Here is a 24,727-nt window from a genome sequence, read left to right as displayed (position 1 = left end):
CAATTTATTTATAACATTTATATAGCGCCCTTATGCAGGGCGCTGCTGTAAATTAGTTAGAAAAAACAATAGTGTGGTTACATTTGGAATATTTAATGTGATAGGCAGAGTAATTGAGATGTTTTTGTGGTGGGCGGGGGTGGGAACATAATGGTTGGGCTATGGGTTAGCTGCATTGAGTTTGCCTTGTTGGTCAATCACCCAATGCGCTTTGGTCAATACTTTCCTTATTGTACAGCTACAGTACAAGCAGCCGTAATGCACACGTACCCTTCACTTTATTAAACTACGCTACCAAACACTTGAATCTTTGGGAAACAGGCAGCAGTACCAAGCTCCCCCCTTACCCGGTGCGGAGCTAGAGGTGGAGTTGTCGGATGAGTCCCCTGTGCCTTCCATGTTCTCCTTGTTCTCTGCTTTTTTCTTCAATGTGCGGGATTTGGAGGGCAGGATGGGGAGGCGGCACTGATATGGCACCGCGGAGGAGGAGGAGGCGGCTGTGCGTCCCAGCTCCTCTGCAACCTCTGCAAGGGAGCAATATATATGGTCAGTAAACCAGAGCATCCAACAAGGGCGATAATCACACAGCTGAGGAACCTGTTTAGCCGTCAGATAAATTAAACCTCTGCTTCCCATCTGGGGATCCTTATCTGAGCTCCTCGTGAGAAACAAAAAGGTTTTAGGCTGCTGCCTCCAGTTCTTATTTACTTACCCTCGTTTATGTTGGAATCGTGGAACATGGTCTCAAAGGCTTGGTGCGTCTCTGAGAATGATGGTCTGTCTGAGGGACTCCACTGCCAGCCTGGGGGAGAAATAATCAGTGAGAAACAGAAAGGGATAGGGGTGTGCTGCAGAATAAGAAAATAAGCAGCTATATCGCAGGAGCAGAAATATATATGAACCAAGCGTCAAGTTCGTTATTCAATAGTTGGACATCACAAGACAGGGTAGGGTGAAACTAATGGGTTGGAGTACTCACATGCTCTCATCAGCTCATACACCTTCGGAGGACACCCCTCAGGCTGCTCCATGCGATACCCCTTCTCCAGCAAGTCGTACACCTGCGACAGGTCGATGCCAGGGTAAGGGGACATGCCATAGGTTGCAATTTCCCACAGTAGCACCCCGAAAGCTGTAGAGAATAGAAAGATGCTCATTAGGGAGAATATTCACAGCCTTTCTGAGAAAACCTTGCAGGTCAATGGGGCAAAATCTGTGCGAATTCAAGAGCCTAGGGCCAATACCAGTGACCTGGAGTATATTATCTATAAAGAGAAGATAAATCAGAAACAAGAAGGATATTATAACTGAAGGAGTGGCTCAGTGAGTAAAGGCACTGACAAATAATGACACTGAGTTTAAAGCAGGGGAGCCTGGTTCAAACCCTGGTGTCAGCTCCTTGTGACCTTGGGCAAGTCACTTTATCTCCCTGTGCCTTATGCACCAAAAACAGATTGTAAGCTCATCTGGGCAGGGACTGTCTGCAAAATACCTATGTATAGTGCTGCTTATCTCGTGCACTATACTGTAACTGTGAAGCACTTTGAGTCTTATTGGGAGAATGAGACTGGACTCTAGACTAGAGTAGCTATATGAAATAGAAAGTTATTATTAAAGACAAAAAAACAAATCAAAGATTCTACAATGCGAAATGCGTGTCTGCCTTTGAAGTTTTTGTTTACCTCCATTAATACCCGTTACTCACCATAACCTCACTAAATCTGTTTTGCAACCTATTTGCAGCCTCACAGGAAGTCGGGGACAATTAATAAGAGGACAACATGTGCTCTTCATCTAGCTACGCATTACCCTCGGGCGAGGACTGACTGCACAGGCTGCGTTTGCAGATGGCTAAAGCTTTAAGAAAAAACATCTAGAGTAAAAAAATAAATGTCTCAAAAAACCACTACTAATAACTTGCATTTTTAAAGTATTTTTTTTTTTTTAAATGTTCTCATTCTAGAAAACTGTAATTTGTTGCAATATCTACAAGACTGCGCGAGACATGTGGATGCATCTCACTGTTTTAATGGAGGGAAGGTGTGACATTAAGCACAACGAACACTATTAGCGGAGCTTGTGTGTCATGGTGAGTATTACTTTTCCAAGATGACCATTTAGAAAGCACTACTCGGGGTCAAGCTTGGACGGGCTGTGTCGCCTTCTCACCCCAGACATCTGACTTGATAGAGAAGGTGTTGTAAGCCAGGCTTTCCGGAGCGGTCCATTTGATGGGGAATTTGGCGCCAGCGTGAGCTGTGTATGTATCTCCGGTCATCAAGCGGCTCAGCCCAAAGTCAGCCACTTTCACCACATGATTCTCCCCTACCAGGCAGTTCCTTGCCGCCAGATCCCTAAACCAAAAGGCAAGATGGTGAAAACGAAGAGAAACAGCATGCCTTACAGAGAGAGCGGTCACCTGAGATGTGCAGACAAGGTCACCAAAACCCAAACACAGCCCTGAAGATTACCAATATATAACCCCTTTCCACAGCGGTCTAATAGATTTGGGCGCAACCGTTTCGCTGCAGTGGCCGCCGGCACTTCGCTGCAACTCACCACGCCGTCAGAAGCTTCCGCCGCCGGCCACTTCGCCGCTAAGGTAAGTGCCTTACCCTAAAAACCCCTACGCCAAGCCATGCTTGGACATGCTCTCAAAGAGAAGCATGTTACTAACCCAATAACCACCAATGTGCTTCCTCGGAGCCCGATCTAGTAACAAACTACATCATCCAAACCCCCAAAGCAGTGCGCAGCTACTCACCGGTGGATGAAGTTCTTTCTCTCCAGATATTCCATGGCGGAAGAGATCTGCGTGGCCATGTACAGCAGCACCACAGCAGTCACCTCCTCCCGGTTACACTCCCGCAGATAGTCCAGCAGGTTCCCAAAGTGCATGTACTCTGTTACTATGTAAAATGGGGGCTCCAGCGTGCAGACGCCTAAGAGGGACAGTGGGAGAAGAAGTAAGGAAACGGCACAAACTATACAGGACAGATCCAGTATTCATTACCCATGGCACCCTTCTTCAGACAACATACCCAGGAGTTGCACCAGGTTGGGGTGTTTGATCTCTTTCATCACTGCTGCCTCCTTGAGAAACTCTTCCACTTCCATAGTGTCTTCCTGCAGATAGAGAGACATGATTTTGGATCCCTTACAGCATTGAGCCGTCTTTTGGTGAAAACGATACAATACCAAAAATCACACATCCCTGCACCAGGACTACCACCAAACAAGGATCGTCTTCAGGCGCACCGATCAATTCAATATGCCAATAATTTAGGTCTCAAAAGCTTTGAATATTGGGGTCTGGTAAAAGATTTTTTTTACTGGTTGTACCTTGCATATTTTAGGGGAAACACAAGGGAATACAATGCAGGAGTAATCAGGGAGCATCAATGAGTATGGGGTCAGAAATTAGTTGTTTAGAGAGATTGGAGTAGACAGAATTAAGAGGCTCCGTTTCCCAGCTGTTCTCAACGTCTTCTCTTCATTCTCAGACCAATTATCTGTCCTAACCTCAGGATATCAGAACCTCCAAATTGTATTTGTGCAAGAATATGGAAAAATACTTTTATGAAAAAGGTCTAAAACACAATGCGAGATGGAAACCGTTTCCCCCAAAAACTGTGCTTTATTTTGCATTTATTTTCTGCAAAGTGCATATATCCAGTGTTTTAATTATTGCACTGTAGGAAATTTGGGTGGTTTGATCCATGACTCACTTGAAGATTCATGCATCTATAGGGTGAAGGTAAGGGCCCTGCAGGAAATCAGCACCATTATTCGCCTACCAGATAAGGAGAAGTGCTACAATTCAGCATGGTCATGTCAATGTATATAGACAAACATTGCCTTCAGGAACTAAAGCATAAAAAAAAAAAAAAAAGAGCTGCAACTTTAAACATGCCTTTACCTTGGCCGTAATGTACAAATACGGAAGAGAGACAGACAGTGTATAGACTTGGAATAGTGTTATTAGAAATCTAACTTGCTAGTCATACTTATAGACGATTAATTAGACAGACATTGGAAGGATTCATTTTTTCTCATAAGACAGTCAGTGTCAGAGAGAACAGACTTCATGGGTTGTGTGCTCCACTGTAATAGAAGTATTGTCCTGCTTACCTTCAGTGTTTTGACAGCCACGGTGAGGCTGTATTTCTTCCAGACGCCAACATACACCTCACCATACTGCCCCCCTCCAAGCTTGTGCTTCATGGTGATGTCTGTGCGCTCCATCTCCCACTTATCATGGATAGGGGACACCCCGTACACTGTGGGCTTGTTGCACTTGGGTGCCGGGTAGTGTAAAATGGTAACAAGGCCGTCAGCCACAGTAGAGTGATGGTGGACCAGTTCTGCCAGCGTAGTGAAGCGGCTCTCTGCTGTGACATAGACCTGGAGGGGGTGAAACTATTTGTCAGCTGCTATTTAACAGCTTCTCCCGAGAATTATTTTAGTGACTTGTAAACATTTCCCACAGGGCTGAAGTCCCAAGATAGCACAGATATCCCTATAACGAGACACGCTCAACGAATCCCAGGCTACCCTCACACAGCCTGTAACCATATATCCACCAATATTATTTGTATTATTGGACAGCAAAAAAAAAAAAAAAAGCTTCCTTTCTCCAAATACCCACCCCATGCCTCATTTACCCAGTGTACAATGGCAGACGCCTCCACCTTCTCACCTTGCCGTCAGAGGCCGTGTTGATGCGGTAGTGGTAGACGCGGCCCTCGTAGCGTAGGGAAATAGACAGCTGGCCGGGGCTGCTCTCACTCTCGCGCACCAGGAAGCTGCCATTGATAAGGCTGCTGAGCAGGTACTCTGCTGCGCTGCGAGAAACAGGGCCGTGGTACCAGGAGTGCTTCTCCAGGCTGTTGACCGGAGTGATGTAATTACTGGGCACCCAGCCCTGCCCGTTCTTAGACAGCACCTCGCACCATTCCCCATTCTGGTTGTAGCACAGGACACGCAGCTTCTCTCCTAATAGAAAAAGGGAAACAAAATGGAATATGCACTTAATTGACATCACTCCTTCCACTAATAGATGAGCATGCAGAGCTTCACTCGCTATTCTTCCACTACTAGAGGTATGGCAACAAGAATTGCTTTGGTAATGCTACACTCAGTATAATAGGGATACGTAAAGCACTACATTCCATCAGCACCGTGACAAAAGCACCTCTCCATTAACATTCCCACTACAAGGAGATCCTGCAGAGCACTGCACTCACCATTAGGGGGCCATGCTGAGTATTGACGACAACACGGTAGACGGCAGGTATTTTCTCCAGTATTACCCGTTAGCTCATTAATTACTTCAGCAAACTAAAAAACATTGCTTCATTCACCCCTCTCAAAACTAGAGGGACCTGCACATTTCCCTTTTTTTCTTCCACTAGTTACTACAATGCTATAGCCCCCCTCACACCCCCACTACAGCATAATTCCTCTGCCATTTCCCCTGCTACAAGGCCGGTAACAAACATGAAAGCAGGCCTCTGATTATGCTGCCCCCTTGCCTGCGCACCTTTCGTGATGCTCAGCGTGTTGTCACCGCTAGCCACAAAGTCATAAAGGGCGAGGAACAGGTTGGGGTCGCTCTCGATGGCTCCAAGCAGGTTCTCTTTGGAGCTCCAGCGGATGGCGTCATTGAGGGCCTGTGGTTCCGAGTCGCTGCCATAGGGACGGTGCAGAGCTTCTGGGAAAAGCAAGGAGGGGGTAAGTGAAGCTGTGTCACACATTTACAGAATAAGACTTTCAGGGCACTACAACTACTGCTAGCAGCTCAAGGCAGAGTTTCCAACTAGAGCAGGAATGGCCAACTCCAGTCCTCAAGGGCAACTAACAGCTCAGGTTTTCAGGATATCCCTGCTTCAGCACAGGGACATCTGGAAAACCTGGTGGCCCTTGAGGACAGGAGTTGGCCAGCCCTGTACTAGAGGTCTGGATTAATAAAAATCTATGATGAAATCATGATGGATCTTGACGTAGATAAATGCAAATCCTGTCACAATAAATACTTTACAGTAAGCCAGCTGTGTGGCAAAGTATTTTTATTTACCTTTATAGCCAATTTGATTTGTTCATTACATGCCATATTGTTTGTAAGCACAGTTTAAGAGTGTATACATGCTCTGGTTATACATTTATTTTTTCCTTCATTTCTGTAAGCCTAAAAAAATATCTTAACTGAGGGGGAAAAAAAAAGAATTAAAAAAAAAAAGAAATTATATTTATTAGCTATTCTGAGGTTCCCAAACTACAAACCGGGCACAGCACTGTGCTTTCATTTGTATTGTGAACAAAATGCAATTAATAGTTTGAACAGGTGGTAAGAGTTTCTCCAAATTTCCACCTGGCAGCGTATTTTGGCCCATTCATATATCGTCCATGTAACAGGGAAGTCGAAGATCTCCAGACAAGTACTTAACCCCAACCCACAGTAACATGAAACATTACACCGCCTGCTGCTGGAGAGCTCCAGCATGTGGTGTGAAGCCAGACTACAGGGACATCAGGGCTCCCGACTCAGTGACTGTATGTGACTGTAATGTAGGGAATGCCCCCAATCCAAACGCTGAGCAGGATTCTAGACTACTGGGATGCTAAAAGAGGAAGCCATGCTGTATGAGAATAGATAGACAGTGGCAGAGAGACGGGTGTCAAAAACCACAGATATAAATAAGCTCACAAACAAAAGCAGAAAACAAGGTCCCAGGTTTCCAGACTCCTTTCCCTAACCAATAGACGGCCCTTATTTTCTTGCACATCACATCATCGGCGCGGTGTTCTAAAAACAGACGGTGTACGTGTCTTCTTCCAAAATAATCAAGACTTTACGGCTTTCTTCCAGCCAGGTCATTCCTTCAAAATGTTTTCCATGAGCTTTCCAGACCACAAAGAGTAGTGTTCAGTTGTAAAGAAGAATCTCTTCTGAAGGACAGACTTCTGGGATCTTGAAAGCTCATGTAAACTTGAGGAATAAAAAACTGTTTAATACAGAAGGTATGACAACCTGCAACAAGACTATGAAATGCAATCAACTATTGCACCATCCATAGGTTTCACATGGACCCTGTGATCACACCAGGTCTAGGCAGACAAAGCAATTTCTTAGAACCCCTTTACATGGGCGTTCATTTTTTATCCTAATATTGAATGGTCTTATCCTATTATACTCACATGCAATATCTTTCACTGCATTGAACAAAAAAAGGATCCCATAGGGGTGGGTTAGGAGTACGAGGGAGTCCCAAAGTATTAGAGCATAGAGAAGAGCATAGAGAAGAGCATAGAGAAGAGCATAGAGAAGAGCATAGAGAAGAGCATAACTAAAGAACAAGAACAGAGTCTTCAACAAGGCAGCTCCACATTAATCTGCACTAATCTGTACACTGGATTAATTAGCTCTGGCAGAGTAAAACAAGAAAATTAACAGACCCCACAAACTGACAGCAAAGCCACTGTCTCGATAAGAAACTTCTGGTGTACAAACACACACACTTCCCTTGTTAATTTATTAAAATATATCAAAGCTTGCAATGAATTTCTCTGATATACTCAACCACGGTGCTCCCCAAACAGTACCTGAGCTGAAGAACGCATTGCGCCGGGTGGCTTTGTCCCAAGATGATGTGCTGATCATGTGCCCCTTTCCATCCAAAGCACCGAGAGGGAACAAGACAGGGCCAAGTATCATGACCGAGGAGACAGAGCCAGCTAACACTGTGGCATTGATGGTGGATCTGTCTGTACCGACAGGAAGGAGCTGGCATGGATGAGGAATCTGAAGGGGTGGGTGGAGTCAGACGCAGAGGTTTGGAGTCAAGTTACAGGCAGCGGCTTGTAACACCAGTTGTTGTGTAATGATGCTGGTCTGGGGTGTGCTTTCAGAGTGGAGAGCCAAGCTTGGTTTCAGACAGGAATCATACATGTCCCTTAGCATCACCATATGGAAGGCAGACAAATGAGGGAAGTCTACAAGACAGATGCCATGCTCCAGAGGAATAACAAGCATGCCCGACCCGCAGCTCTTCCTGCCTCAGCAGCTTCAGGATTAGACTTGGGAAGCATCTCTAGGAATTCAGGCAAATTACCGTTTTTAGTGTCAGACGCAACACATTCCATTACAATGTGTTACATGCCCCAATGGATCACAGTTAAAGTGGTAGGCAACATAGATGCTGAAATTCCCTTGGGCTAAAAACATGACTCAGTGAGTAAAGACACGGACTGAAAATAGCGACACGGAGTTTGGATTAGGGGAGCCTGGTTCAATTCCCGGTGTCAGCTCCTTGTGACATTGGGCAAGTGACTATCTCGGAGACAAAAGATGTGTGTAGGGATTTACCATTTTTCATCTCCTGTCCCTGTGTGTAGTTACTGACGCTCAGGGTCAGTTCATGTGGGGTTCTCCTATTTTGCTTATTTAGCTACATATCCAAGTGTTTTGTCCACTTACCTTAGTGGCAAACACTGCAAGCATGCACTTGTGTGTTATTTAGTCAGTGTATGGGCTTACAATTACCTTACACTTGTTTATCACACCACACTGTTGCCCTCATTTTTCATTGCTTTTACAGTATACTACATATTTATGTGAGGCTTTACATGTTAGGTGTTATTTATTCAATTACACACTAGTGCTTATTGTGAGTGCTATGACCTTTAAGCGATCCAGTGACGTCATTTACCAGAAGCAGCCATGTTACATTTGGCATTGGGAATCCGTGCTTCTGGTTTCTCACTGCGCTGATGTTTTAGTCTCATTTGGACTACATTTGGCAATCTGCCAAACAGAGACCCCCTACGGGGCATCAGCACCTAAACATTTTCAGTTTACTTTACTCACTACATTTACTGGTACCATCTTATTTTTATTAGTATTTCCTTAATAAAGTATTTTAATAAACACTATTTACATCACTACTTGGTCCAGACTCTCTCCTTTGTACTGCAAATTCAGTAGGGTACGCTCTCTCCCTCAGATCTTGAGTGCATCATATAGGGCCTTATCTGTATGTATAGTGTCTTTGCTACATACAGTGTTCTTTGTGTCTGATAAGTGACTATCTCCCTGTGCCCCAGGCACCAAAAACATACATTGTAAGCGCTGTGGGGCAGGGACTGTGTCTGTAAAATACCTATGTACAATGCTCCTTACTGCGCACTATACTGTAATTGTGAAGCGTTTTGAGTACCATTGGGAGAAAAGCGCTATATGAAATAAAGTAATTACATAAACAGACAATGGGTTTGTAATAAACTTAAAGCACTCAAGAGTGTAACACCTTCTCTACCAAACTTTGAGGTATCTATATCATACTAAGTAAAGTAAATTGGAGCAAATCTTCTATTTGAGTTAGAGGCGCCAACATTTCTTGGTGAGAGGGGAACTGGGCATCTTTAAGAGTATGGGCACAGGTTGTAACCCTGTGTATTGCTAACCACTGGGCTTAAACAAGTAAGCTCTCTGTGGGCAGAGTCATAAGCAACTTGCTGGCTGACTTGTCCTTATATATCAATAGCCCTGGGTTTTGCTTCAGAGAAGTAAACGCTACTTGAGAAACTAAGACCTCACAGCTCTTGTGCTGCGCGTCTTTTGGAAGAGAGGGGGCAGGTGCTTGGGGAGGATTAGAAGGATTTCCAGGCCACTCTGTTAATCCCACATTGCAGAACCCGCACATTTGCCATTAAACCAGACATTGCCCACACTTCCGGGAGAGCCGGACAACAGCTGGTTTGGCATTGTTGAGCTGGAAACCTGCACATGCATCTGCGCTCTATCACTTGTGTTGACATGGACAGGGCAGTACAAGTGGCCCAGCTGTCGCTGTGACACACCCAGGCATGCAACAGCTGGCAGAGACCCTGCCAGCATCACAGCGAGACAAAGAACAGTCACTGCACCAGCTCTGGGAACTACCCATAGAAGAACTATACTAAATTACATTTCCCTTACTAAATACACACTGACTAACATGAAGGATATTTTTTGATTCTCGTAAACAGCACATCGTAGTTTACGGGAAAATATAATATATATATTTTTTAATTATTATTACACTGTTGCGGTTTCACTTGCGTTTCAAACTTTTACCAAACTATTTTCTTTTACTGCCAAACGGTTTTCTATATTTTGTTACATCTAGTTATCATTTGACAACAAAATATACTGAAAAGCCCCGATTGGAATTCCGGAGGTGTTGGGGTGATGAACGAATGCTCAGCAGCAACATAGCTGTATTTCCGTACTAGACTGAGTAGAAAGAAAGGTACTAAAGCTTAGAATAGAGGCACGCACTAAAAGTGCAATAAAGCATGCATACAGAGAAGTACTAAATGATCACTTGCAATTGCAGGGCAAGGTGGAGGTACAACAACTAGTGTGTGGAGGATCAGCGCATGTGCAGCAATGGGTTCAGAAGGGAAGGATTACATGCATTAGCAGTGCTGCGTCGTTAGGGTCAGGAATAAAAGAATTTGATGCTGCACGGTGTTCGTGGGAGGGCAATGCTGCCGTGCTCCGGGTTAGGATCTAAGTCAGGGGTGAGCAACTCTAGTCCTCAAGGCCCACCAACAGGCCAGGTTTTACAGATATCCATTTCAGCCCAAGTGGCTCAATCCCTGCTGATACAGGGAAATCCTTAAAACCTAGTCTGTTGGTGACCCAACCCTGATCTAGGTACTAGCAGAGATATGTGTTGGAATGAATTCTTACCTTTATGTTTGAAACCACATTATCGCTGCCTGAAGCAGACAGCAAAGCGGCTTGCCTAGTGTTATTACAAGGAGAATTGCTATATTAGTGCTTGCTACACTATACGGATGACTTGTACCGAAAGTGTGTTGGAAAGCAGCACTGAAATATCAGTGGGAACTGCACAGCAGAACGTGGTGCACTGGCAGAGCTGTGGCGACTATACATGTTCGCTTTCGCACAGATTTATGCTCTCAACTCCACATCGGTCCGGGCCCTTGAGATTGTTCTTTAACAAAAGAAAAAAAACTAAATCAGAAGAGGAAGCAGCAGCTCAGACACCAGAAGCCACTGAACAAACGTATGTGTGGTCACTTCCTCCTGCCCCTGCAGTGACTCAACCTCTCAATGCAACTGGTGCCCAAGGGGAGAGTGTCAGAGGGCCTCCAAAGCATGCCGTTTAATGCTTGCCTAATACTGAAAGGGGCAGCAGCAGACTGAGCAGGGTTAATGTAGGAAACAGATTACATCTTTGAAACCTGTATGGGGTACAACAAGCAGTGTGTGCCCAGGCAGAGGGGGAGGAAGGATAAAAGTAATGGTGTAGTAGACAATGAGGTCTCTTCCTCTAAAGACATAATGTGTATATACATATAACTATTTTATTTGAAGAAAAACAAATATAGAATCGGCGCATATTCTATATATACACAGAAAACATTTCAGCTATTGTCTGAAATGGTCTCAACTAGTGTCTTGCTGGGGTCTAAATCAAAGTCCTCCATGTCTGAGAAAACAATTTAAATCACAGCTGACACCTACCACACACTTCATACATGGCTTGTGCTCATGCTTTAGTGATGCCAATTTTGTTAACGGGACATTTGCAAGAGGCGAGTACTGCATTTACTGCACACTGCATGTTAGACTACAAGCCGTGAGAACCTTGGTATCCTATGCAGCATTATAACCATAAGCCTAGGTGCCAGCAAACCCTACTACAGCTATTATCAGCCATGTTCTGTACCACAATAATTGATGTACAAACTTCCTGTACCAATCATTTTTACAGGCTTGTCAATAAATAAATTACATCATGCCTATATCCAGGACATGAAATCAATCTCAACTAGCCAGAAGAAAAGGTCACTTGCCACACTCAACATGTCCATGCATGCCCTGCATTAACTCAGCTACACAGGCTTATTGATTGCAGTTGCTGCATTTCCTGTGGGTTCTTCGCCACGTGGCGACAGGTGTAATGCGCTCTGGTAAAGCCCCTTATCTTAATGTGATCAGCTGCTGGGGTAGACCATACTCCAGCCCGAGATACACTCCATCCCACAATGAGCAGCCACTTTTTGGTTTCAACATTGTCCCAGTTGCAGGGCCCTCATTGCATCTGCTTGTCCATATTTGCTTGTAACTGTTAATGTAATGATCAAATCTATATACTTCCCTATGGTACAGCGCTATGGAACATGTTGGCGCTTTACAAATACACAATAATAATAATATCTTTGCAGAATTTGCAGTGCTGTTTGCTATTCTTAATATGCTCCTAGTTGGTTCGATTACTGCAGTGGTTTTCAACTTTTTTTGGTTAAGGAACCCTATCATTATATTGTGAAATTCTGCAAAACCCCAACCCTCTCTAATAGCGCGTCTGAGATCAGATGCATTGTAAGGAACCCCAACCCTCTCTAATAGCAACTCTGAGATCAGATACAGGCATACCCCACATTAACGTACGCAATGGGACCAGAGAATGTATGGAAAGTGAAAATGTACTTAAAGTGAAGCACTACCTTTTTCCCACTTATCGATGCATGTACTGTAATCGTCATATACGTGCATAACTGATGTAAATAAGGCATGTGTAACAGGCTCTATAGTCTCCCCGCTTGCGCACACCTTCGGTACAGGTAGGGAGCTGGTATTGCTGTTCAGGACGTGCTGACTGGCGCATGCGCGAGCTGCCATTTGCCTATTGAGCGAGATGTACTTACTCGCGAGTGTACTTTAAGTGAGTGTACTTAAACCGGGGTATGCCTGTACATTGTAAGGATCCCCAACCCTCTCTAATTGCACGTCTGAGATCAGATACATTGTAAGGAACCCCAACCCTCTCTAATAGCAACTCTGAGATCAGATACATTGTCAGGATCCCCAACCCTCTCTAATTGCACGTCTGAGATCAGATGCATTGTAAGGAACCCCAACCCTCTCAAATAGCGCATCTGAGATCAGATACATTGTAAGGAACCCCAACCCTCTCAAATAGCGCATCTGAGATCAGATACATTGTAAGGAACCCCAACCCTCTCAAATAGCGCGTTTGAGATCAGATGCATTGTTAGGATCCCCAACCCTCTCAAATAGCGCGTTTGAGATCAGATGCATTGTTAGGCTGAGCTTATAGTGCCGGTGACGTCACGCTGCGGTCGCTGGAAAAATCAAATTGACTTCCAGCGATCGAGACCAAGCCGCTGCTCCATCGTGCCGCTTCTACTATAAGTGCACGCGACGACAACCATACATTTGTTTTGCCGTGACGTCGGCACTATAAGCACAGCCTAAGGAACCACAACACTCTAATACAGCGGTGCGCAAACTGGGGGGCGCGACCCCCAGGGGGGGGGGGCGCGAGACTGCCGGCGGGGGGGCGCGGGGTTTACAGAGGCCCCGCGCGCTTCCCGAAGGCACTTAAATTAAGTGCTGGGGGAGCTGCAGGGCCTCTATAAACCTTTACTTACCTAGGCTCCGGCGGCTTCCTTCCTGCGTCGCCATGGCAACGCAGCGTCAAAATGACGCTGCGAGGTCATGTGACGACACGTTGCTATGGCAACGTGACGTCATAACGCAGGTAAGTGGGGGTTAGGGGGCGCAGGGAAAAAAGTTTGCGCCCCCCCTGCTCTAATACAATGCATCTGATCTCAGATGCGGTAAGGAACCCCAACCGTCTCCAATAGCGTGTCTGAGATCAGATACATTGTAAGGAACCCCAACCCTCTCTAATAGTGTCTGCGATCAGATGGATTAATTCTATGGTAAATTCTTCTGTATTTGGTACAATTTTCAAAGGACTTGAAAATAGTAGGAAACACTTTAGGGATGCCCGGTTGAAAAACACTGGTCTACTGAAGCTCAAGGGAAGAGAGGAGAGGGCAATCATACGGAGAGGCTGAACGAGGCAATAAGGAGGGGCAGGTCAAGAGCACATGACAAATGCATGCAGCAAGCAACATGAAATAGCATGCTTGCAAGTATCCATTAAACGGTCATCTGGAAAACTGACAGTGTGTGTGTGTTTATGTGTATGTGTGTGTGTACGTGTGTGTGTGTACATGTGTGTGTGTGTGTGTACGTGTGTGTACGTGTGTGTGTGTACGTGTGTGTGTGTACGTGTGTGTGTGTACGTGTGTATGCGTGTGTGCGTGTGTGTGCATGTGTGTACGTGTGTGTACGTGTGCGTGTGAATGTGTGCGTGTGAATGTGTGCGTGTGAATGTGTGCGTGTAATATATATATACACACCTACGCGCGCACACACGCTAGCTAATTCGTCACAGGAGTGTGAAGAACCCATTTATAGAAATTTATAGAAATTTGTCTACGGCCAGTGGGATTCAAAACATAGATTACGCGAAACAGTGGTGTTAACAATGATCAAAATCGCTTAGAAAAAAGTATTCGTTCTGTGCACAATTAAAAAAAATGCTAAAGATTGGGGCAAAGCTCCTATGATCTTATTTTAGAAAGAAAAAAAAAGGCGTAAACCCTCCTTTAAAATAAATAAGTGGGAGGGGCGTGGCCAGGGGTCTGAGCGTGCTAGTCGCAGCTTGCTCTGCTCCTAAGGAAACCGACACCTATATCCGATCAAACCCGAAGATCGGGAGGCAAGACACCCCAAAACACACTTGCCACGGTGTGGCACAAGTTACAACACCTTTGGGCTCTCCCCAGCGTAATTGGAACTGGCCCCGCGGCTGCCAAATCGATCGCAGGTTCCCCCTCTGCCTCCAAGCTGATCCCAAGATGGCCGCCGGGACCGGGAGGCTGCATTAGAAACAGCCGATTCCGGACTCACGGAAGGAGGTAAGGGGTGTCCCTGCGCTTCACCGATCTAGGCGGAGGTGCGCCGTTGCAGTCGGGGGGTCGCCGCTCGCCCCCCCCTCACATAACCCTCTCTAATAAACTTATCCCCACACGCCCGTGCCCTGCCGGAGTAGCAAGATGGCGCCGGCTAAAGTGTGAGGCGCCGACAGCTGCCGATCGGAGGCGCGGCGGAACCGGAGTGGGTGCCTTCCCTTGTGGCTCCAGGGCCCTGTGAGCTCCGTGGGAGGAAGGGGGGGACGATCCACCCAGAGGGGGGAAGACTTACCACTCAGCGCAGCCCTGTTTGAGTGGTGGCCGGCGGCCATCTTGGTTCACCCATCTGGCACATCACTGCTGGGAGTAGCCGGCGGCCATCTTGGTTCACCCATCTGGCACATCAGTGCTGGGAGTAGCCGGCGGCCATCTTGGTCCACCCAACCAACACAGACACTGTTAAGAGATGGTTGGCGGCCACCTTGCTCCTCCCAAACAGCACAAACTGCATTTAAGTAAATAAAAGATAAAGTGACACTGAAAATAAAGAGCTGGAAGAAAGTGTTAATGAAAATTCACCCACTCTCCCTCCCCTACAAACCATTTTCACTGGGAGTCCCAACATCCTCCATTAACTTTCCACTGGGCCCAGTACAGTCTCTAAAATCGGCCCAGATGAGAAGGGGGAGAGCAAGATCACATGGAACAAAGGCTCAATTAAAAGCAACCATGGAACCGCTTCCAATGTTTGTGTGATCAGGTCTCCATAGGAATGAGGGGGCTTATTCCAATTTAACTTTTCTCTTTTTTTTTTTTTTTTTTTTTTGTGCTACATCACCTAAATATATTCAGCTCTATTCAAAGTCAAAAAACTTACCAAGAAAAAACAACAAACATGCCATCCACTAAACAAAAAAAACCGGTGGCCAGACGTGAGGCATCCCTTTTCTTCAAAAAACAAAATACCAAAGATCAAGAAGCGTCTACCGCAGGCGGAGACGCAGATTCAGATCTAGACTCTGGAGAAGAGACGGACGCTCCACTTACCCGCAAAGAAATGATGGGGTTTGTACAAGAACTAAAAAGCTCTTTCCACTCTGAGATGCAGAGCTTCCGCCGCAGCATCAGAGAGGAGATTGCGTCCATAGGTGACCGCATTGTGGACTTGGAGGAGAAAGTGGATAACACCGCCCTTGCACAGGAGACCCAAATGCGAGACATCGAGGAATTAAAAACTCAAGTCAAAACTATCTTCGAAAAACTGGAAGATACGGAGAACCGGTCAAGACGCAATAACCTGCGGATCAGAGGTATCCCGGAAGAAGTGGACAATGCCCAATTGGATGCTTATCTCACTCGGCTTTTCATGTCCCTGCTACCCGAAACATCGGATGAAAAACTTCAGATGGACAGAGCCCATAGGCTTCCTAGGCCGAAAGGCCTAGACCCAGCAAAGCCACGAGATGTGATCACTCGCCTACACTATTTCCGTATTAAAGAAGAAATACTGAGAGCCGCTAGAACCACCCCAAAGATAGAGCAGGATAATGTTCCACTCCTCATCTTCCCGGACTTGGCTCAAACCACGCTGAATAAACGGAGAATGTTCACGCAGATCACCAACTCACTGCGGAACAATAAAATCCGCTATCGCTGGGGTTTCCCGTGCAAAATTTTGTTCACTCATCAAGAGACGATGTACATCCTACTCTCACCTGAAGAAGGTGAGGAAAAACTACGATCATTGGGCTTACTCGAACCAGAGGATCCGGAGGCCTCTCAAAAGCCTCGTCATTCACCTAAGGCACAACGCCAGGCATGGGTGAAAACACCAACCTCTGGGCGAGCAAAGACCCAACCCACTTGAAGAACTAGAGCTGGATACTTATTTAACACCCATTTAAGATGGCAGACAAGCCACAACGTGGTCTGGACTTAAGGTACTCACCGAGACGTGGCCCACTCCAGTAACCCACCTAAAATCTAACCAACATTTGAGGTACCTGGAACACATCGACCAACTCGGTCAAGCCACAATGACCACGACAAGTCCCAAAATCTAGGTTATTTCCTTGTTCATAGTGAAACTATTCTCCCAAGTTACCCACAAGTTCGAATCATTCAAAGTTGGACAATCAGTTTGAACTAACCCGAACACTTAAAAGGACTGACATACAATGTTTGTTTGGAACTGTTTTCTAGACAAAATTGTATTTGTAATATAAGTTTATATGTTGTCTATAATAGAATTGGTCTCCAAAAGTTCAGCTACCAATTCTCTATTACAGGTTAAAATATTAAAGGTTACGTTTTAGGTAATTTTTCCATGTTATTTATCCCTCTCCCCCTGTAAAATACGAATGCAGAGTCTGCCAAACTATAGTTGCCAGTCAACCCTACTCAATGCCTTTAAAATTGAGAAAAGACATGTTGCTGTAAACAGTTATAACGTTTAATGCCCCCCATTCTTGCTTTTACTTCCCTGATGTGTAAGATCACACACACAACCCACCCCGTACTCTATGGGGTGATTTTGTTTTCCCTCTTCGAAAGTTTAGCTCCTAAACAACGGAGCACTGCGACGTCAAGCCGCTGGGCCACTGCCCGCCCCCCTCACGTTCATTTAACCTGTGAGTGCGAGAGACTTGCACCACAGGTCCTACCATGGCTGGTCCCCCCAAACAATGTTTGGAAGCCGGGGTCCTCGGTTTACCCCTCCCCTCCCTCTCTATCCCTCCCCTCCTCCAAGTTTTGCAAGCATTTGCCACTACCATGTAATAATATGTATATCTCTCGTTGTATATGTTCCCATACCAGATTGTTTCCAAAGACGGATGTACCGACTCTTCAGCTGTATGTAAGTTATCACTCTGTTCATTTGTATTATAGAACCTTGAACCACTACCATGCCGATTAATATAATATCCCAAAACACCAAGGGCTTAAACACCCCCCGAAAGAGACGTATTGCTCTCTCGGAAGCCAAAAGACTGGCAGGAGATATAATCTTGCTACAAGAAACTCATTTGAAAAAAGAGGATCAGTCGCTGCTGTTCAGCAATGACTACCCCCTAATCTACCACTCATCAGCTCCCACGAAAAAAAATGGCGTAGCAACACTTTTCCATAAAAATTTAAACTTCAAAGTAGACAAAATTAAAAATGATCACGCTGGGAGAATTCTAATTATTACAGGGTCACTGGACTCCACTGATATAACAATAGTCAACACCTATGCCCCCAATGAAAATCAAGAGTCCTTTTTCCAGGAACTAACAAATTTAATTCTCTCTGTCCAGAAAGGTCTTTTAATTTTAGCAGGAGATCTAAACGCAATTATGGACCCAAATCTAGATAAATCTCCCAGTCCCCCCCCGCCACAAAAAATAGCCCCCCCCACTCGGGGACTTGTATCTATGACCAAGGATCTATTGTTGGTAGACTCCTGGAGATTAGTCAATAGCAATGTAAAGGATTTCTCCTTTTTCTCTCACCCCCATAATAGCTATTCTCGAATTGACTATATCCTAATAGACCAACAAATTAGCAATAATATTTCCTCAGCAGTAATTGCCCCCTCTGCTTGGTCAGACCACTCTACGCTTATAACCAAATTGGCTGGCCTCACGTCCAAAAATAAAACAAGGTCGTGGTCCCTGAATGAATCCCTACTACTGAACCCACAAAATCTCCAACTAATAGAAAAAGAACTGGCCCAATACTTTGAATTAAACAATACCCCAGAGGTTTCCTCTTTTACCCTTTGGGAGGCCCACAAATCAGTGATAAGAGGCAAACTGATTGCCCTGGCTTCTCAGAAAAAAAAAGAAAAAACAAAACAAATTGAAACACTAACACAAAAATTATCAGAACTAGAATCTACCCACAAGTCAAATCCATCTCGGAAAAATTATAGGCAGATAATCTCAGTGAGGGGCGAACTAAACCTTTTGTTAGTGTCAAACGCAGAAAGAGCTATAAGATGGAGCCAACAGAAGTACTATGAAAAAAGTAATAAAGCAGATAGAATGTTGGCACGCAAATTAAAGCAAAAACAAGCTAAGGCTAAAATTCACAACATCTACACTAAAAATGGCTCAGTATCTCACAACCCCAAAATCATAAGCGATGCATTTAGGGACTACTACACATCCCTTTACAATCTACCAGGCCCAGTGGGAGACTCGGCTAAAGAGAAAAGAGCAATAAAAATTCGAAATTATCTAGCAAAATGCCGACTCCCTACTCTAGACCCAAACGACATCACAAACCTTGAAAAAACTATAGAGCCCCTGGAAATTATGGAAGCAATAAAATCCCTGAAAATTGGGAAGGCCCCTGGTCCGGATGGATTCTCTAATCTTTATTACAAGAAATATTCCACAACTCTCCTCCCATTTCTTACCAAAGTCTTCAATGAGATGACACTAGGCGCACCCCCTCCTAGAGACATGCTTCAAGCTACCATAGTGGTAATCCCCAAAGAGGGGAAAGATCCCCTACTGTGCTCTAGCTACAGACCTATTTCGCTATTAAATACAGATTTAAAACTATACGCAAAGATTCTGGCCAATAGATTAAATAGTATCCTCCCTAAATTGATTCATCCGGACCAGGTGGGGTTTGTCCTGGGCAGACAAGCCCTTGATAACACAAGGAGGACAGTGAATCTAATACACGTAGCAAATCTCACGAAGTGCCCATCTCTATTACTTTCTTTAGACGCTGAAAAAGCGTTCGATCGATTAGATTGGCAGTTTATGTCAGCTACGCTTTCGCAGATGGGATTCACAGCCAAAATTTTAAATAGTATAAACACACTATACTCCACACCAACGGCCACTGTAAGGACGAACAGCTCTCTGTCTGACCCCTTTCCAATATTAAATGGAACCAGGCAGGGTTGTCCGCTCTCACCTTTATTGTTTGCCTTAGCCATAGAACCATTAGCATGCCAGATAAGGATGAACCCCAATATTGCGGGTATTTCTGTTGGCCAGGAAGAATTCAAAATAGCTCTTTTTGCGGACGATATTCTATTGACACTTTCAAAACCCCTCACATCCCTCCCTAACCTTTTCCATGTATTATCAGAATTCGGCTCACTTTCAGGTTATAAAATTAATCATTCCAAATCCATGGCCCTTAGTTTAAACCTCCCTAAAGAATTAGTAAAATTACTCCAACTAAATTTTGACTTTAAATGGAATGCGAACCATATTAAATATCTAGGGGTGCAACTAACAAAACATTATTCGACCCTATACAACGCAAATTTTAAACCCTTTTTTGAGCAGATAGTCAAGGACTTAGCCAATTGGAACCCATATATAATATCCTGGTTTGGGAGAATAACCACTATTAAAATGAACATTTTACCTCGACTCCTCTACCTCTTCCAAACCCTCCCGGTTAAAATCTGTCAGAAAGATCTAAACAATATTCAGAAGAAAATTTTGAAATTTGTCTGGCAAAACAGGCGACCTAGAGTCCGCAAAGATATTCTTTATAAGTCCAAATTAGAAGGAGGCTTAGCTCTTCCGAACTTACAAAACTACTATAGAGCAGCTCAATTAGGGCAACTTGTTAGCTGGCATTCAAACCCAACCGAAAGGAGGTGGGTCGAGATAGAGGATTTGATCTGTTCCCCATGCAAAATAAAAAATCTTCTCTGGCTCAACAAAAAGTCTAGACCACCCGAGAGTCTCAAGAACCCGGTGATATCCTTTGCCTGTAATCTTTGGGACTCCCTCAAATCCAAGTTTCAACTAACTGGTTCCCCTTCCCTCATGCAACCCCTATTCTCGGACCCCTCCCTTCCTTTTTACACAGAAAACCCACTCTCCCATACCTGGGTTCAAAAAGGACTCACGAGAGTCAAGGATATTCTCACTCAAGGGAAAGTCCCCCCATTCGCTTCTTTACAAACGAATTATGACATCCCCACGGCCGACTTTTTCAGATTTCTCCAGGTTAGGCATTATATCCAATCAGTCTACAAATCAGGTCAACCCCAGGCTTTGACTTTATTTGAAGACTGGTGTCTACACCAGCCCCATATGAAGGGCATTACCTCCAGAGTATATCAAAGTTTATCCTCTATCAAGAGCAACCAAACCCCCGATAACTATATGGTATCCTGGGAAAAAGATCTTAATGTCTGTATAGATCTCGATATTTGGAAAGACATCTGGGAAGCTGCCTCCAAAAATTCATCGTGCGTTGTAATAAAAGAGAATATTTACAAGTTAATATACAGATGGTACATGACTCCTGCCAGACTGCACTCTTTTCTCCCAGGGGTCTCCCCACTATGCTGGCGTGGTTGTGGCGAAGTTGGGGATATTCTGCATATATTCTGGTCATGTCCCAAAATCCAACAAACTTGGACAGAAGTGTTCACCTTAATACACAAGATCCTAGATATCACTGTCCCACATGACCCAGTATATATATTGTTAGGCAAGCCAATAGCCAATATTCCCCGAAAAAAAGCTAGAGTACTAACCCAAATGTTAAATGCTACACGGTGTACAATTGCCAAAAATTGGAAACAACCTGCCCCCCCATCCTTAAACCAAATAAACAATAAAATTTGGCATATAGTTTATATGGAAAAACTCTCAGCCTATCTGAATGGCTCGACCTCACAATTCTCTGAGATTTGGGCTCCTTGGTTTCGCCATGCAGGTATATCCCCATACATAGATTAGAATACTTGGAACAGAGTGATATATGTGACAGTTAAATTGTTGTGTACAATGCTATATTTTTACAAATGCTATCCCTTCCCCCCCCTCCCCTATCCCCCCTTTTATATGTTATATGTTTTGTTAATTTTTCTTTTGTATGAAAAAAAATGTTTAATAAAAATTTAAGTAAAAAAAAAAAAAAAAAATAAATAAGTGGATTTGTAATATTGGTATTCCTGGTATGTAAAACAAATTGCAATGGTTCTCCGTACCTTCTAGTGTCATCACACGCAGACTACTGGCTGTAAAGCTATTTCAGATGAAGAATGCTACAAAAATGCACAGCAATTCTGGCAAGTGTTATGTGCATCCCTCTCAGGGGGTGCGAGGGCCCTGCCAGCAGGAGCCAGGACACTTACTACGTTGTCAGACGCACAACACCACCGCAGCCCCAGGGCCGCACGGAATGTGTGAGCTGCTCACACTGCCAGAGCAGCGGCTGGCGACCGGCCCGGCCCAGCTTACAAGAAGGTAACCGTGGCAACCAGAGATACGGACCATCACAAGGAGTGCAAACTGTGGGAGCTGCCTCTCGCCCCCCTCGCTTACTGGAGATGTGCAGTATATTGCTATGCAAATTACCTGCAGATATATAAACTTCCAAGGACTCAAATTAGAGGCCAGGTTCTGCACAGAAAATACATAAAAAAATAAAAATAATGGTGCTTTTTCAATGAGACTGCATTGAAGTCCATGTAACAGGTGCAAATAAAAACCAGTGCGACCGACTTCAGATGTAGCACTCAAGTAATACGATGAATGGGTTAAATAAAGGCTCGCTGACACCTTTTAAACAGAATCTAAAAAGTATTAATATTTTTAATCTTTCTGAAACGTCTTCAAAAGCAATGTTTCCATGGTAACAAGTCGTTTGGAAGGGATTAAATGATCCCAATCCAATTGCTTTTGTGGCAAGACTGTTGGATTCTAAATAAATCTACAAGTACATTTGCAATTGGCACGGCGGTTCCGTGTGTAACGAGGGCATCATAAAGACATTACAAGCAGAACAGAGCAAAAGTTTAATTACACCTGTCTTAAAGGAAACGAGGAATAAAACGGTTCTTTTTTTTTTTATAAGGAAGCGAATGGCAGGTTGTGTATATATGTTATAACCCGATGAAGCAGCAACTGGCTCTAATCACCATAAAAACATCAACTTCTTACCATTGCTAAATTATTTTGCGTCTGGTTTTAACTAACACACACACACACACACACACACACACACACACACACACACACACACACACACACACACACACACACACACACACTGTACTTGAATGCTGGAAAGATCAATTGCAGAAAAGGTCTAACTGGGAGTTTAAAATGGCCGCTGACATTCCTACGCTTTAAGCCAAGAGGTTGTCATGGTAACAGAGAAATAAACAGGTGAAAAGATGAACCATCATATAACGATATATTTTTTTTTTTTTTTTTTGAGGAGGGGGGGAAATGTTTTTTTTTCTATTTTAATAGGGCGGTATCCTAAGCCAGTGACAGAACATTCTTTGCACAACAATAACCATCACTGAATGTTGAAATAGGCCTGTGTGTAAACACCTTTATACTTACTCAGTGCTTCATGTCCGAATTACATTTAATTAACCTTCTTTCAGGTTGACTTAAGTCAATGTATTCATCTATTTACTCATTTTCTGTTACTCAGTACATAATTCCACATCGCCGCACACAGACTATGAAAGACTTATAATTATATTACAACACTAGAATATACTGTTACAACAAGGGGTTTACAATAGAAATGATAATTATGTTGTTTTGCCTCTTGGTTTCTATCCTTCTCACACACTTGGTACAAGACCGTGACACGTCAGGGCCCCGTGACTTCCTAGTCGAGAATGAATGACCTAGACCATTTTTTGTCTAACCTTTTGTTGGTTATATTGTGAAATTCTGCAGAACTCCAAACTGATATCAGATGCATTGTAAGGGACCCCAACCCTCTCTAATAGCGAGTCTGAGATCAGATGCATTGTAAGGAACCCCAACCCTCTCTAATATGTCTGATATCAGATGCATTGTAAGGAACCCCAACCCTCTCTAATAGCGCGTCTGAGATCAGATGCATTGTCAGGAATCCCAACCCTCTCTAATATGTCTGATATCAGATGCATTGTAAGGAACCCCAACCCTCTCTAATATGTCTGATATCAGATGCATTGTAAGGAACCCCAACCCTCTCTAATATGTCTGATATCAGATGCATTGTAAGGAACCCCAACCCTCTCTAATATGTCTGATATCAGATGCATTGTAAGGAACCCCAACCCTCTCTAATAGCGCGTCTGAGATCAGGTGCATTGTAAATTCTTCTGTATTTGGTCCAATTTTCAAATGACCAGAAAATTGCAGGGAACCTTTAGGGAGGCCCGGGGAACAGTGTTTGGAAATAAAAGTTCTAGAGCAGTGTTTTTCAGAGATATGTAGAGAAGTTCAATAAGAAAACAGCATCTCCGCTCATCACTGCTGAAGATCTATTGATCTATAGATGAGAATGTGTCAAGAAATCTCCTCCTTCCCTGCAACAGAGACCTGAAATGCACAATATTCCTAAACCAGCCCAGTGTTTCAGCTAGAAACCGCTCATCCATTCATCAGCTGCTTACATTGTTTTGGACCATATAAATTGGTATACCAAGAAAACATAACTCGCTGTAACAAATATATATATATATATATATATATATATATATATATATATATATCACCACTATTGATACAAAATAATGAGAGATGCCAAACCATACCCAGACATGAGCAGAATAACCAAAGTGAGGCGTCAATATGATGCATCAGGCGGAATAGGACATTTGTTTTGCTGCGACACACCCCGCCACCAAAGCCGATCCGCTTCTTAAGCTGAGGGCAAGGCACTTACCTTAGCGCCGATGTGGCCGGCGGCGGCATCTTCTAGCGTCGGAGTTGCTGCGAAGCGCCGGCGGCCATTTGGGCGCGGTGAAATAGTCTCAAGCAAATGTCCTAGACCAGTGTCGGGGTACCAACCCTGTCATCAGATGCAGTAATAATGTTGATCGTATGACTTTGCACCATTTGACGTACTTGTGATAGATTATTTCATATATGGGCGAATTTGTGACATAGTTAAGTGGTTTCCTGTTTTTGTATCTCCTGGAATGTGGGTT

The 24,727-nt window shown here is 44.2% G+C and overlaps 1 protein-coding gene across 6 annotated transcripts in view; it reads right to left on the bottom strand.

The window, feature by feature from the left end:
• Positions 1-24,727, bottom strand: part of ABL2 (ABL proto-oncogene 2, non-receptor tyrosine kinase) — a 43,010-nt gene that overhangs the window by 5,839 nt on the left and 12,444 nt on the right. For 3 of the 6 annotated variants that reach the window (XM_075616587.1, XM_075616592.1, XM_075616589.1), the window contains exons 2-10: positions 5,543-5,713; positions 4,700-4,995; positions 4,132-4,404; positions 3,042-3,126; positions 2,765-2,942; positions 2,170-2,354; positions 980-1,132; positions 713-802; positions 348-524 (exon numbers count right to left, since the gene is read on the bottom strand). In XM_075616587.1, coding sequence (XP_075472702.1) covers positions 348-524; positions 713-802; positions 980-1,132; positions 2,170-2,354; positions 2,765-2,942; positions 3,042-3,126; positions 4,132-4,404; positions 4,700-4,995; positions 5,543-5,713 — 1,608 coding nt within the window. Of the gene's footprint in view, positions 1-347; positions 525-712; positions 803-979; positions 1,133-2,169; positions 2,355-2,764; positions 2,943-3,041; positions 3,127-4,131; positions 4,405-4,699; positions 4,996-5,542; positions 5,714-7,602; positions 7,796-24,727 lie in introns of those variants that run through there. The other 3 variants (XM_075616590.1, XM_075616591.1, XM_075616588.1) reach the window with 3 other exon arrangements.

The sequence above is a fragment of the Ascaphus truei genome, chromosome 10, assembly GCF_040206685.1.
Source record: "Ascaphus truei isolate aAscTru1 chromosome 10, aAscTru1.hap1, whole genome shotgun sequence".
Taxonomy (NCBI): domain Eukaryota; kingdom Metazoa; phylum Chordata; class Amphibia; order Anura; family Ascaphidae; genus Ascaphus; species Ascaphus truei.
The sequence above is the reverse complement of the archived record's forward strand: the minus strand, read 5'-3'. Positions and strand labels throughout refer to the sequence as shown.